Source organism: Pteropus alecto, unplaced genomic scaffold, assembly GCF_000325575.1.
Source record: "Pteropus alecto unplaced genomic scaffold, ASM32557v1 scaffold194, whole genome shotgun sequence".
Classification (NCBI taxonomy): domain Eukaryota; kingdom Metazoa; phylum Chordata; class Mammalia; order Chiroptera; family Pteropodidae; genus Pteropus; species Pteropus alecto.
The window spans coordinates 2,304,066-2,317,845 of record NW_006436281.1 but is presented as its reverse complement, the minus strand read 5'-3'; the positions used below and the strand labels follow the sequence as shown (position 1 = coordinate 2,317,845).

The following is a 13,780-nucleotide window of genomic DNA, read 5'->3' as shown; positions in this document are numbered from 1 at the left end:
TGTTGAGGAGTCCGTGCGCCCTGCCTCCCCGCTCCGGGCGGTACCGGAGGTGGGAGCTCGGGGGAAGGGGCGGGGCCTGGGTGTTCTTTACGTTTTTACTTTTTTTTTCCTTTATTTTTCTTTCCTTTTTTTAAGTAGTACTTTCCTTTTGAAACATAAATTGTACATAACCGTCTTCAGTTCTGGTCAGTGCTGCGGGCTTCCGGGCCCCCAAGAGAAAACCTCCTTGTGCACGTGGACAGTCGCAAGCCCCCTGGGCCTCCGCCCTGCCAGCATGCCACCTGGCCAGCCGGATTTCCAGGGACTCCGTGAAGGCTGGGGGGCCAGCGAGTTTTCTGGGTACAGCTTGGCCCCTCTTCCTACCCCCCAGGACAAAGGGAACCGTAGGCGTCGAGAAAGCACTAAATGCTGCTCATCTGTGTTGCACGAGAGGCGAGATGGAGCCAGGATGGCAAGGAGGACCCAGCAGAAGCAGGTCCACACGTGTCCAGAATCCCAGCCCTCTGTGCGCAGGCTGTGGGGACCGTCTTCGGGCCTGGTGGGAGTCAGGAATTGTCAAAGGAAAAGGGCCTTCGGGAGCTGCCAAGCTGGAGGAAGAAGCCTTTCCCGCTGCCATCTGGTCTGGATCGGCACGCGGCCCTCCCTGCCCCCTCCGTCCAGAGTGCCTCCTTGAGCCCACACCCTCCGGCCTGTGTCAGAAGACTCCAGGGTGAGATGGACCTGGGGGTGGCAGGGCTGGTGTGGGGCGGGTCCCCGAGCGGCCTCCGCAGACCGCAGTGTTTTCTGTCAGTATTAGCTCCTGTCCTGTCCTGTCCTGGCCACGTTCTCCTCCCCTCGTGCCGGGGTCTATCCTGGTCCTCAGAAGCCAGAGTACCTAGGGTGCCGGCCCCGGCCCCTTCAGGGGCAGCTCAAGGATCCGCGGCGTGGCCACCCCACCAGGCCCCCAACGGGGCCCCGGGTGGTTCTTGGCAGTGTTTCTGCTCCGCCTTCCTCACCCCGCCTCGCACCCTGTGTGCAGGACCCGTGGTTTCGGTGTGTTTGGTTTCCCTTTCCGCTGACAGGTGCACTGGTTCAGAGGTGTGTCATGTTGGATTTGCGGGCGCTTCCAAAAGGGCCTGAGGAATGGGCCAGAGAGTAGCCAGGGCAGGGTGTGGGCTGCCAGGCCCTCTCCAGAAGAGGGACCGGGACCCCTGCTGCGGGGGAGGGGTGTCCTGCCCCCTCACCCAGCTGAGCCGGGAAGGGAGCAGAGACATCTGTCCCGGGCTTCCCTCTACTGCCAGTCTCCTGTCCCACCGCCTCACCCTTGTTAAGAACGGGGAAACGTGGTGACCCAGCCGGAGGGTTCGCCCTCCCAGCTCCCTGGGCTGCGAGGTGACCGAGGTTGCTACACCAAATCCTTCTTCCCAGAAAAAAAAAAGTTGTTGGGAAAAAAAAAAACAGTCGCTGAGTTTGGGGCCAGAAGCAAGGGCAGGAGGGGCAGCCCTTCTGGGTCAGTGCCCGTGATCAGGTCGGTCTGGTTTGTCTCTTTGTCTTTTTTGTTTTTGTTTTTTAAACAATCATTAATGAGATTTTTCTTCAGCCACCAGTGTCGGCCTTGAGCAGAGGGCTGCGGCCCCTGGTGTTCGTACAATAAGCATGCACAGTGTGGCTGTGGGTTTTTTCCCCACCCCCTCCTTGGAGAATTTTTTTTTTTCGCTAAAATAAAATGAAATACTTTTTTAAAACTGAAATTTGTGGATGAAATAGAAGCTGGAAACCTCCTCTTGGATATTCAGCCTAAGAACCTCATGGGACTATGAATTCACCCAGAATTTTCATTTGCCATCAGGCTGAGCTTTTAAAGAAAAATTACTCTCTAACCAGGATTGTAACAAAAGTGTAAATACTATTTCAGAGTTGAAAGTTGATGGTGCAGATATGTATATAACGTACTGTATTTTTACAATGATCGTCGCATGACTCTGTTCCGCCCCCTTTTTGTACTCTATCTGTCTTCCAGAAACGTCACCTGTCCTTTCTCCTGTGGTCTCTTAATCCAATAATTGTATTACTGCCATTAAAGGATGCAGTTATTTTAAAACGCCTGTGGGTCTCGTGTCTCCGTGCCGCTCCCATCATCCTGTGCCCCCGGGGAGAATGAGGCTGGGGGGTGAAACCTGGATCTGTCCTCTTGGTGGCCTGCCCCAGGTGACACTCATCATGGTACTATGCGATTGGTGCCTCCGAGTAGCTTAGGCAGCTGCATCCCACGGTTCCTGAGCTCCCACTCTGGGCCAGTCTCAGCAGTCAGGCACGGCAGTGACCCACACGGGCACAGTCCTGCCTGCACATCGCTCACAGAAGCCAATGGTGAACACAGGACAGCTGGGCTAGCTGCCAGGGATGAGAAGAAACAGGAGCCCTACCTACTACAGACTGAATATGTCCCCTCAAAACATGTCGACACCTGTTCCCCAGTGTGATGCTTTAGGAGATCATTAGGTCCGGAGGATGGAGTCCTCAGACAGAATTCACGTCCTTGGAAGAGAGACCCCACGGAGCTGTCTCCACCATGTCCTCGCCGCCTCTGCCGTGCGAGGACAGAAGGTGGCCACCTGTAAATGGAGAGGGGCCCTCACCAGACCGCATCTGCCGCTGCCGTGATCTCAGACTCCCTGGCTCCAGAACCCTGGGGTTTCGTTAGAGCAGCCCTGAGGACGCAGACGCCACGTCCCGGTTAACCCGGGCTCCCGCCTGGGAGAACCACACTCGGGGAAGCGGGGGGCGGTGGCGGGACTGGGTCGTGTTTCCTTTGGACTTAACTTCGGCTGCCATGTTCCAGCGGACCTCTGTTACTTTTCCGTGGCTGCGGTGTGAATTACACGCACTTAGTAGCTTAAAACAAGTCATCGTTTCGGAGGTCAGAAGTGTGACACGGATCTCATCTCACTGGGTTAAAATCACACTGTTGCCACGGTCACCGTCCTTTCCGGAAGAACAGGAATTCGATTACCTTGCCTTCTCCAGCTTCCAGAGGCCACCCGCCTTCCCAGTCCGGTGGCCTTCCTCTGTCTTCGAAGTCATCGATGTCACGTTTTCTGACTCTCCACTGTCAGTGTAACAGGCCACAGCTGGGAAAGGCTCTGCTGTTACAGGCCCCTGTGACTGGATTGGGGTCACCCAGCATAATCTCACGTCAGCACCCTTCATCACATCTGTAGAGTCTCCTCTGCCGTGTGAATTACATGTTCACGGGTTCTGAGACTTAGACGTGGACATCTTTGAGGGGCCTTTCTGCTCTTTAACTGGGGTCCCCAAATACTTCTTAGAGACGTGTTCTCAGTGCGCTGACACTGGTTGCTGGTCTACGCACGTAAGTTCTATTCTTATGTCAACAATTCAGAGTGCCATCTTGGAATTTCTGGCAGTGCGTCCTTGTGGAGTGAGGGTTTCACCTGTAAGCCCAGACTCCAGTGTGGTTTACCTAAACAGCCAGGAGCCTGTCACCGCAGGTAACCACGAATGCCGACGGCACCTCCAGGGCTGGTCAGGGCGACGGGCGCGCCAGGTTCGCCCACGTGGGTGGCACCCGTCCTGAGTGCAACACAATGAGAGCATCTTCCAGCTGCCCTCGCCTCGCCCAGCGAAGTGCAGAAGCAGTTTTTTTTTGAATGACCACTGTGCCTCTCTGAGCAAAGAAAACGCTTCCTCGACTGCCCTGTATCTTTCCAGTAAGTCAATCTTCTGTTCGAATTAGCGTTGGCAGGGAAGGTTGTGGACTGCTCAGCTGAGCAGGGAAAGCAACCCACAGGTCCGTCAGCTGGTGGATGGATGAATGGATGAATGCGGCAGGTCTGTGCAGGGGGACGTTGGTCATAAAAAGGAACGAAGTGGTCCATGGCCATGCCACCCCGAACACACCCAATCCCGCCTGATCGCGGAAGCTGAGCAGGGTCAAGCCTGGTTCGTACTTGGATGGGAGACCACCTAGGAAGACCAGGTGCCAGAGGAGTAAAAAGTAAGGGATTGTAAGCTGATGAGGTCCTTGCAATCTGTGAGGTCAACCAAGAGTTGCCTCGCCTAAAAAAAAAAAAAAAAAAAAAACGAAGCGCTGGTCCAGGCTACAACAGGGAGAAACCCTGAAAATGTGCCGAGTGAGAAAGCCAAAGGCCATGTGTTTTAGCATTCCATTTCCCTGTGAAATGTCCAGGATTGGCGAATCCACAGAGACAGAAAGCAGATCAGTGGTTGCCAGGCCTGCAGTAGGGTTAGAGGCTGTGGGATGGGATTTCTTTTGGAGATAATGAAATGTTCTTGAGTTAGACAGTGATGATGGTTGCACAGCCTTGTGAATATACCAAAACCTTTGGCTCGTACACTATAGAAGGATGGATTTTATGGTACGTGAATTATATCTCAATTTAAAAAATCAATGGCATTCTTCTATAACCAACTGGGAAATAAATAGAAAATCAGATAACCTTCCCAAAGCAATAAAAACTTAAGGGATCTAGGACTTAACCGAATGAAAAATGCTCGAGAACTTTATGGAGATGTCAAAAGCAGATCAGACTGAGATAAGAAAAGAGTTTTTATTTAAAAAGACCAGTGCAGCAGCGGGAAGGATCCTCAGGAATCTGCAAGCATCTCAAAGTCAAACAAAAATACATTGCTTTTTTATTATGGTAAGAGGGGTTCACTGTAAGGAGAAGTTGGGTAGATGTGGGAAGTAACCTAGGAGGTTGGACAGGAAATGTGTCTTTCTGGGGTCAGCAGATTCTCAGGAGAAACTGACAACGGGGCATATTTCACAGATCAGTGCTGGTCAGGAGCTGGGGCGAGCTATAGATGGTCCAGGGTCTGTGGGAGGAGGAAGCCTGAGCATAGTTTGGTCAGGGGCAAAGCAGGTGAGAACTAAGCAAACATGAACAGCTGCCCCGAGAAAATGTCAGGCTTTTGTTAACGGAGTCCCAGGACAGCCTGGATAAATGTCCGATTCGTGGGTGACAAAATTTGACTTTGTCGTTCCCCTCGCACTGTAAAAATGTCCTGCCACAAAAGCTCATCGTTTGTATCTTTGGTTCACTGTTGTGTCCACAGTTGTTGAACCGCCCCTGTCATCTGGTCATCTCTTGATAAAAAAATATATTTTTAAAATTTTAATTGAGATACAAATTTAAGGTGTACACTGTATTGATTTGACACACATTGACATATAATTAGTTACATATTGCAATATGATTACCACCGTAGCCTTTAGCTCTCGTCTCCATTGTGTCACATAATTATCATGTCTTGCTTGTGGTGAATAAAAATACATTCCTTGGAGAAGAATACCAGTGCCTGATTAGATACTGATGGCATTGGTCTGGGGTGGAGCTTGAGCATTAATATTTTCTTAAAGCTCCTGGATGATTCCTATTAGAATCACTGATCTAAGTCACGTTACCGCAGTAGTGGGCCATCGTTAAGATCTGTCTCTTTAAGGAGGGTTTGTTTTCTCTGCCCTGACCCTTTCTGGCATCCTGTTCCACCTCCCCCTGCCCCCCGCCCCTCTTTCTCATCAGCCTAAACCATTTCACCAGCCAAGAATGTGAACAATGCATCTCAGATATTTTCAGTTCCCACTTAATCCCATTTAATGCTTAGCATTCATTGCTGGCGGGCAGGCCGTCTGTCTATTAGAGCCCCGTTCGCACCCCCTTCCCCAGCTCTCCAGCCTGCTGCCCTCTCCATTAACGCAAGCTCTTCTCAGTAGGAGCTGAGGGGGCAGAGGTCAAGAGGGGCCTGGCCCAGCAGGCCTTGTCGCCAAGGTTTCAGAGGGTGATGGAGGCTTTAGGGAGAGACGTCACCAGATGCTCATTTAAAACATCTGGCTGCCAAATCCATTTTTCCACTGAGCAGTCAGCACCATATTCTAAAGGGACACATCAGATCATGCTACTCCCAGCTCAAAACCTGCTGGCTCTCATCACACTTAAAATCAAAGCCTTCAGTGTGGTCCACAAGACCCCAACGACCCTCCAGTCCCATTTCCTCTGTGACCTTCTCCCGCCCTCCCCGTCGCCCACCCGCTCCACCACGCTGGCCGCCTGGCCACTCCTCCAGCATGTAAAGCACACTCTGGTCTCAGGGCCTTTGCACTTGCTGTCCCCTCTGCTTGGAGTCCTCATCATCACCTCATGGCTGACTCCTTTGTTACTCCGATTGCTACTCACACACCACATCCTCAGAAACGAGTGGCTTAAAACAATAAATGTGTATGATCGCACACATCGTCCCTGCGGGGCAGAAATCCCTGTGGAAAGAGCTTAGTTGAGAGGTTCTGGCTCTAGGTCTCTTGTGAGGTTCGGGCCGGGGCTGCAGCCATCCAAATACTTGACGGGCGCTGGAGGTCCGCTTGCAAGTTGGTCCGCTCATGTGGCTGATGCTGGCTGTTGGCCGGGGGTCTTAGTTTCTCTCCAATCAGGTCTGTCCACGAGGCTGCTTGAGTTTCCTGAGGACATGACATCTGGCTTCACCCAGAGATGATCCAAGAAAGCCAGGTGGAAGTCGTGATGTTTTTTAATGGCCCACTCCGTCTCTTCCACAGCACTGATCACACAGCACTGACCTGTCCTGACTGGATGCGAGAGATGACACGAGGTGTGACGGTCCCCAGGGCCATGTTCGAGGCTGGCTGCGTCACTCTCTTATTCTCTACCTCATCACTTCGATTCGTTTTTTTTCACAGACTTACCATTTCACAGATTTTGGCATTAATTATTCCTTTGCCCGCCCTCCCCTAATAATGTCATGTCTGGGGCATGTCATTTTTCTGTTTTGTTTACTGCTATATCCTCAGTGTCTCAAACAAGCTGGAACATTGTAGGTACTCAGTAAATATATCCTGAATTAGTAAATAGAGAGTCTGCTTTAGGGGGGTCTGGAGACCTGGGAGTAGGCTGGTCTCAGCCGTCCAGGTGGAAGATAACAAGACACTGGACTAGAGAAGGAATGGAGAGAAAGGGGTAGCTGTTGACAGGGTCACCTGTCCATTGGCAAGTTTCCTGTCTCTCCCTGCTGCAACCCGCCCTCCACAGGGAGGCAGACTGATCTGAACAGATAAGTTGAACATTGCCTGCCTCCTGCATAAATCTTTCATGACTCCCTACTGCACAGGATCAGGAGTTAAAAGTGACTCAGGAAGGAAATGGAGTGACCCTGGAGTGTCAAGGGCATGACGCCTCACTCTGGTTGAGGTTACGGTGGGCAGAGAGCTCCCGTTCCAGATTCAAAAGATCTCTATACCCTAGGGCTTCTCAGAAAATATAATTGCTACGCCTGCCCGTGGGTCAGGAGGGAAACCATATGCTGTTGGCATACAATCGAAGGTTATTTTATTATTTATGTTCAGTCTCCTACACTCACTGTAAGCTTTCTTGGGCCCAGATTTTTTTCCCACAGGGCTCTGAACACTACCTGGTCATAGTTTAGGTTTCAACTCAGACACCCCCTTGCTGACCCCACATCCTGGCTGGCTTAGGTACCCTCTCTGGCTCCTCTAGTCTACTAATTCTCTAGAATTACTTATTTAGCATGTTTATTGCTTATTTTCTGCCTATCCATATAGGGTGTAAGTTCCATGGGAGCAATGTGTTTTCTAATCCATGAACATGGTATATATCTCCATTTATTTAGATCTTTATCTCAGCAGTATTTTGCAGTTTTCCATGTAGAAATCTTGCATGTCTTTTGTTAATTTAGTCCTTAAGTATTTTGGGGTTTGATGCTATTTTAAAGGGGACTATTTTCAATCTCATTTAACAGTTGCTTCTACCTAGGATATAAACAAAATTGATTTTTGCATATTGATCTCATATCCTTTAGCAACCTTGATAAATTCACTTAAGTGTCAGTAGTTATTTTTACCCCTTAGAGTTTAGTACATAAACAATCACATCACATGATTTTACTTCTGTCTGATCTACATGCTTTTTCTTTCTTTTTCTTGCCTTATTGCACTAGCTAAGACTTCTGATACAAGGTTGATTAGAGGTGATGAGAGTGAAAATCCTTGTTTACAATCTTAGGGGGACGTCAGTCAATATTTTACCACTAAGAATGATACTAGTTGTAAGTTTTTTGTAGGTTCCCTTTTTCACATTGAGGAAGTTTAGGGCAGAGAATTTTGTCTGCTTTGTTTACTGATTTATACCAAACGTGTAGCATAATGCTGTTGGAGAGCAAGTGCTCAGTAAATACTTGTTGAATGAATGAATGAATGAATGACTATAAGCTGCATGGCACAGTGGCTAGTAATTTGACATTGGACTTACTTAACCAGTAGCGTGATTGAAGGCAACTAATTTAACCTTTCTCTTCCTCATCTGTAAAATGCAATAATAAGGTATCACTCAGTGTTATTTTGAAGATTTAATGAGAGTATCCATGTAAAGTAAGAGCACAGTCTAACACATGGTTAGTGCTCAATAAACACTAACTTTTACTACCTCACTTTTCTGAGCCTTGTATTCTCCTCTATAAAAGAGAGAATATTCTAATCCTTAACTTTTGGGGTTACAATGAGGATTAAATGACATTATGCATATTATGTGCCTAGCACACAATTCCTGGCACAGAGAAAGCGATTGGTAAATGTTTGCCATTATTATTTACCAAGTCCCCTACCTATATTGGTTAGGGGGACAAAGGATGCTGTTCATTGGAAGCTGACAGACTGATGGCAGAGTCAGATAAGTATAGAGATTATGACAGTGCAGTAAGGAGTGTGAAAATTAACGAAGAGAAACCTAACTAAAATAAAGTCCTGAGGCCAGAAGGGGGAGCTCTCACACAGTACCACTCCATGTCAAATACAGGAAGAGTTGTCAATTACGGACAGAACCCAAGAGGAGAAAAGTCAACGAGAAAGAATCATCAGTTATAGGTCCTAACAGCAAAAGAGATACGTTACATCTCCTACATATATATTTACGCTGTGGAAAAAATAACATCACCGGTCAATTTTCATGATTTATTTTACGTGAAAAAAAATAATTTGTCAAATGGCATCTCATTTTTCACTGCATAGAAAATAGGACAGGTCTATAACAAAATATTAGCAGTAACCACCAATTGCTGAGATTGATGGTAAGATTCACTTTCTCTTCTGGGCTCTTTGAGATTTTGCAAAAGTTCTATATTAAGAGTTTTGTTTTGTTTTTGTTTTTTGGTTACTGGAATTAAAGTTATTAACAAAAACTACAACTCCCGGCAGACATCGCGCCTGCGGCTTCGAGAGATCGACCTTTCCCTGGCGCAGTAATCTCTGGGATTCGTAGTCCATTGGCAGAAGCAAGGTGGGACGCGTAGTACCGGCACAGATGACAGAGGAGGGACTCGCTGACATTCTGACCAATGGACCGTGCGCCCTGGGCCTGAGTGGCGCGCACAAAGCCAATGTGTGAGCCGCTAAGCATGATTGACGTGCGCTTCAGCCTACGGGTGGCCCGTGGGGCGGTGCGGTGAGAAGCGTCCGTAGTGCGAACCATGGGAGGCGGCTGGTGGTGGGCTCGGGCCGCCCGCCTGGCCCGACTCCGTTTCCGGGGGGCCCTGCTGCCGCCTCCACGGCCCCGGAGCGGGGGCGCCCGGGGGTCCTTCGCCCCCGGCCACGGACCCCGCGCCGGGGCTTCGCCGCCCCCGGTGTCCGAGCTGGACCGAGCGGACGCCTGGCTCCTCCGGAAGGCGCATGAGACAGGTCTGAGGCTGGGGCGGGGGTCGGCCCGGGTGGAAAATGGGGTTCGGGTGAGCCGAGCTGTTCGCGCGCGCGAGTAGGAGATGGAGGTGGAGCTTCTGCTGGAAGCAGGGCCCGGGCTCAGGAGGGAGAAGGGCTTCCGTATACGCGCAGGGAAGCGCTGGCTGCAGAGCGCAGTGTGTCCGCATAGGAGAAGGGCTTGCGGATGGGAAGGAGGGTCCGGGCGAGTGGGGCGCAGTAGGTATTGAAGAGGCTGGTCGGGTTAGGCCAAGCACCCCGATAGAATTGCACTGTTCAGACGAGAGCGGCTTCCAAAGAGGGCTTAGGGCGGGAGAGTTGTCTACAAGAGGGGTCCGCGTTGGAGGGGACAGTTGTATTAAAGAAACGACCACTCCGCATAAGGTGGGAGTGTGGATCGCCACAGAAGAGGGGGAAGTTCTGGATTGGAGGAGGGAACAACCAATAGAAGAAAAGCTCTGAGCTGATTGGAGGGCGAGGTGATCGAGGCTGCCGGGGGCGGGGCCTCACGTCAGACTTGGAGAAGACGAGGCATCTAGATATAGGACGGGGTAGGAGTGGGAGGTTTGTAGCCCAGCTAGCCCGTTAGCGCCACACTAGGGACTTGAATGGATGTGAATAACGTCAGGCCTGGGGCGGGGGAACACTTTGTGCCCGAGGTCTCAAAAACAAGTGAGAGGGCATCCCGTGGGGATGCACGTGTGGGAAGAGGGTTGACCAAGATGACCAAGATGAGGGGTCTTCCTGTCCTTAGATTTAGATTCTGCAGTTTTGGTCCTAGATCCCCCTCCAAATTCTAAGGACTGTCTTGAATCTTAGGTGTTGCAAATTTGGAGGGAGAGAGTTTTGGAGGTGGGGTCGGGGAGGGCCTCCAGGACGTGGGAATTTGGAGCAGGATGGGGTGGTGGGGTGATTGGAACCCCCTCGGTTTGTCTGGGCTTCGGGGCTTCGCGGTAGCGTTTGAACTGATGCTGAGTCTCCTCCCATTTCCCCCTCCCTCCAAGCCTTCCTTTCCTGGTTCCGAAATGGCCTCCTGGCGTCAGGCATTGGGGTCATCTCCTTCATGCAGAGTGACATGGGTCGGGAAGCTGCCTATGGTGAGTGCAGATCCCCCAGGCTTGTTCCCCACGGGGGAGTGTGGCCTCACCCTCACTGGGGGATGTAGAGCCCCCCACCCCCGGTGAATTCCCTCCTGCCCCACACCCCAACAGTAAGTGTAGAAGCCCTCATCCCTTCCCCGCCGGAAGCTGTCTTTCCTTCACTCGTGTTGACCTGTCACCCACCCCACCCCACCCCTATCGAATGGGTGGCCCAGGGCATGGCTGTGGGTCCTTCCCCCAGTCTGCCTTCTCAACAAGGATGAGGATTCTGGTCCCAGCTGCTGACTCGCTGATGAGCCCCCCCACCCCTCCTCTGATCCTGGACCCCACCTGTGACACCTTCTCATGCCAGCTGACCTTGGCCCTGTACTACCCCTGCCCTGCCCTGCGTTTGCCCCATCCCGCTTCTAAGTCTGCCTCAGCCCCCTGACCCCCTCCTGTCTCTTGCATCTGCCTCCCTGACCCTGGCCTTCTGCCCCCAGCCCCACCCCCAGCCCGGGACCCCAAGTCCTCCTTCCATTGACTGGCCTCCGCCCTCTCCCACAGGCTTCTTCCTGCTGGGCGGCCTGTGCGTGGTGTGGGGCGGAGCCTCCTACGTGGTGGGCCTGGCGGCGCTGCGGGGACCCATGCAGCTTTCACTGGGGGGCGCGGCCGCGGGCATGGGCGCCGTGCTGGCCGCTGGCCTACTCTGGGCGTGTGCCGTCGGCCTCTACATGGGCCAGCTGGAGCTGGATGTGGAACTGGTACCTGAGGACGACGGGTCGGCCACTGCGGAGGGCCCGGACGAAGCGGGCAGGCCACCGCCAGAGTGAGCAGTGGCGCCGTGGGGAATGGCCCGGCGCTGGGCGGCCAGGGCCTGAGGACTGGGACATTAAAACCTGACCCTTCCCTTGCTCCATCTGCTGAGTGGTCGTTCCTGTGATAGGGGAAGGCTGAGCCTGAGGGGGAGGAGTGAAGGAGGCGAGAAGGGGACGGAGACAGGTGGTGAGAGCCGCTCCACAGCCCGAGACAGAGCCACAGACTGGGAGCAGGCCTTTAATTCTCAGAGAGCGCCGGCGGGGCCAAGAGCCCTGTCCCCTGCCCCGTTGGGGACCTGCAACCAACCACCAGGGTCCAGCTCCGCAGGCAGTCCTCCCTGGCCTCAGTCCCCCTTCCGCTGCACCCTGGCACCCGTGGGCCCCGGGTAGGGCAGGCCCAGGGTGGGGTAGAAGGCCTCGGGGAGGGCGGGGCCGGGGCCCAGCCTCTGCAGGTGCGGGTACATGAGGCCCAGCTCCGTGGGGCCGTAGCGGATGGTGCCAGGCGTGCACAGGCCTCGCATGACAGGGGGCAGGAAGCCGGCGTGGAGCAGGGCTGGCGGGCGGTCCCCGGCAGGCACCAGGCCCCACGGCCGCACGAGGTCCTGCTTCAGGGCTCCCGCTCGAATGACGGACGTGAACTCGGGCCGTGGCGGGGCTGGGCGGCCAGCCAGCTCCTCGTCCCCACTGTCCTCCAGGTCCTTGGTCTCACCCGGGCCAGGCTCCACTTTGATGAGTTTTCCGTGGCTCTGGGGGGCCTCGTCCTTCTCCAGGGGAGCAGCCTGCTTTCCTTCCACTGCAGGCGCTAGCTCTGGAGGATTTGGAAGGGCACCGTGTGGGCGTCCCCTGCCCCCAGTAACCCCCCCCACCGTGGAATGAAGCTGGGGTGTTTTTGTCCCCCAGGGGACATTTGGCGCTGTCTAGAGACATTTTTGGTTGTCACGACTGGGGAGGAGGTTGCTCCTGGCATCTAGTGAGTAGAGGTCGGGGATGCTGCGAAGTACCCTACAAGGCACAGGACAACCCTCAAATGCAGAAATACCTGGTCCCAAGTGGCAGTGGGCGGAGACTGGCCACCCTGGTCTAGACCGGGGCTGACAGAACCTTCCTCGGTGGCGGAAATGTGCCACATCTGTGCCGTGCACTGGCCACGCACGGCTGCTGAGCCCTTGAGATGGGGTCGCCCAGGGGTCGAGGTGGGAGGCGGGGCTCACCTGCGGGCTCCGGCTCTGGGCTGGACACGTCCTCACAGGCCGCTCTGGCTGGAAGCTGGAAGGCATCCAGGGGCGTCTGGCTGCCCTCAGCTTGACTGGGACAAGACAAGTGGGCTTGGGAGCCAGAGGTCCTGGGTGAGGGCAGCCTCCATCCTGCCCCCAGACGCCTCCCCTCTGACTACAGCACCCCCACATCGAGGCACTTAGGCCTCATGACGACCCCCAAACTCCAAGTTGGCTCCTGGCCCAGCTCGGCCCTGTGTCTCGACCTGTGGCCCCTGGATGTCACCACTGAGGTCTCCCCGGTCACTGCGTGCTCATCTGACCTCAGTGTCTTCCTTCTGAACTGCTGGTCCCCTCAGGGGCCCAGCGAAGCAGAGACCTGGGCAATGGCAGATGGCCACCTCCCTCCACCTGCACTGCCCAGCCCGCTCCCTGGTCTCCTGGCCCTGTCAGACCCCCATCTTCACCGCGGCCAGAGGGGTCTTTCCAGAAAGCAGATCTGTGACCCTTCCAGCTTTAAGCCCTGCCGGGACCCCCAGAGCCCCCAAGACCAGGTCCACAGCCTCGGCCTTGGCCTTGGCCTGAGGCCGCTCCAGACCTGCCTCCTAGAAGACACCAGCACCCCTCCCCCTCTCCTCTGCCTCCTGCAGCAAGGGCTTTACCTCCAGGCCTTTGCCTCGGCCCCCCTTTCTCCTCTTCAACCCCCTCCTCACCCTGAGCTGCGGAGACACAGTGGAAGCTTCAGAGGGGCTTTCGGAGGGCAGCTCTCACCTGAGCACGTAGCTGACCCAGAGCACGTGGCGCTCCCCAGGGCTCTTCCCGCTCACGGCCACGGTGGCCACGGACTGCAGCCACACGAAGCCCCCAGCACGCTGCAGCCAGCGGTAGTACCCAGTCACCACCTGGCCCTTGTCCAGCACTGGGCCCAGCCCAGGG

General features: G+C 53.9%; 2 protein-coding genes across 4 annotated transcripts in view; one reads left to right on the top strand and one right to left on the bottom strand.

Moving 5' to 3' along the window:
* Nucleotides 1-9,471: 9,471 nt before the first annotated feature.
* TMEM160 (transmembrane protein 160) lies at nucleotides 9,472-11,731 on the top strand. The gene is made up of 3 exons (XM_006911828.3): nucleotides 9,472-9,718; nucleotides 10,738-10,830; nucleotides 11,380-11,731. The coding sequence occupies exons 1-3, from the start codon at nucleotides 9,511-9,513 to the stop codon at nucleotides 11,643-11,645; spliced, it is 567 nt and encodes a 188-aa protein (XP_006911890.1). The 5' UTR covers nucleotides 9,472-9,510; the 3' UTR covers nucleotides 11,646-11,731.
* An 80-nt stretch (nucleotides 11,732-11,811) lies between these two features.
* Nucleotides 11,812-13,780, bottom strand: part of NPAS1 (neuronal PAS domain protein 1) — a 14,281-nt gene continuing 12,312 nt past the window's right edge. For 2 of the 3 annotated variants that reach the window (XM_015589258.2, XM_015589259.2), the window contains 3 exons: nucleotides 13,616-13,763; nucleotides 12,842-12,936; nucleotides 11,812-12,438 (listed from right to left, as the gene is read on the bottom strand). In XM_015589258.2, coding sequence (XP_015444744.1) covers nucleotides 11,975-12,438; nucleotides 12,842-12,936; nucleotides 13,616-13,763 — 707 coding nt within the window. In that variant the 3' untranslated portion in view covers nucleotides 11,812-11,974. The remainder of the gene's footprint in view (nucleotides 12,439-12,841; nucleotides 12,937-13,615; nucleotides 13,764-13,780) is intronic. The other variant, XM_025046790.1, reaches the window with a different exon arrangement.

What these genes read in the sequence shown, in the direction of transcription:
- TMEM160 (XM_006911828.3), top strand. Translation starts at nt 9,511, where the DNA reads ATGGGAGGCGGCTGGTGGTGGGCTCGGGCCGCCCGCCTGGCCCGACTC. An exon ending in CCGGAAGGCGCATGAGACAG is followed by an intron (nt 9,719 to 10,737) that starts GTCTGAGGCTGG and finishes CCTCCCTCCAAG; the next exon opens with CCTTCCTTTCCTGGTTCCGA. An exon ending in GGGTCGGGAAGCTGCCTATG is followed by an intron (nt 10,831 to 11,379) that starts GTGAGTGCAGAT and finishes CCTCTCCCACAG; the next exon opens with GCTTCTTCCTGCTGGGCGGC.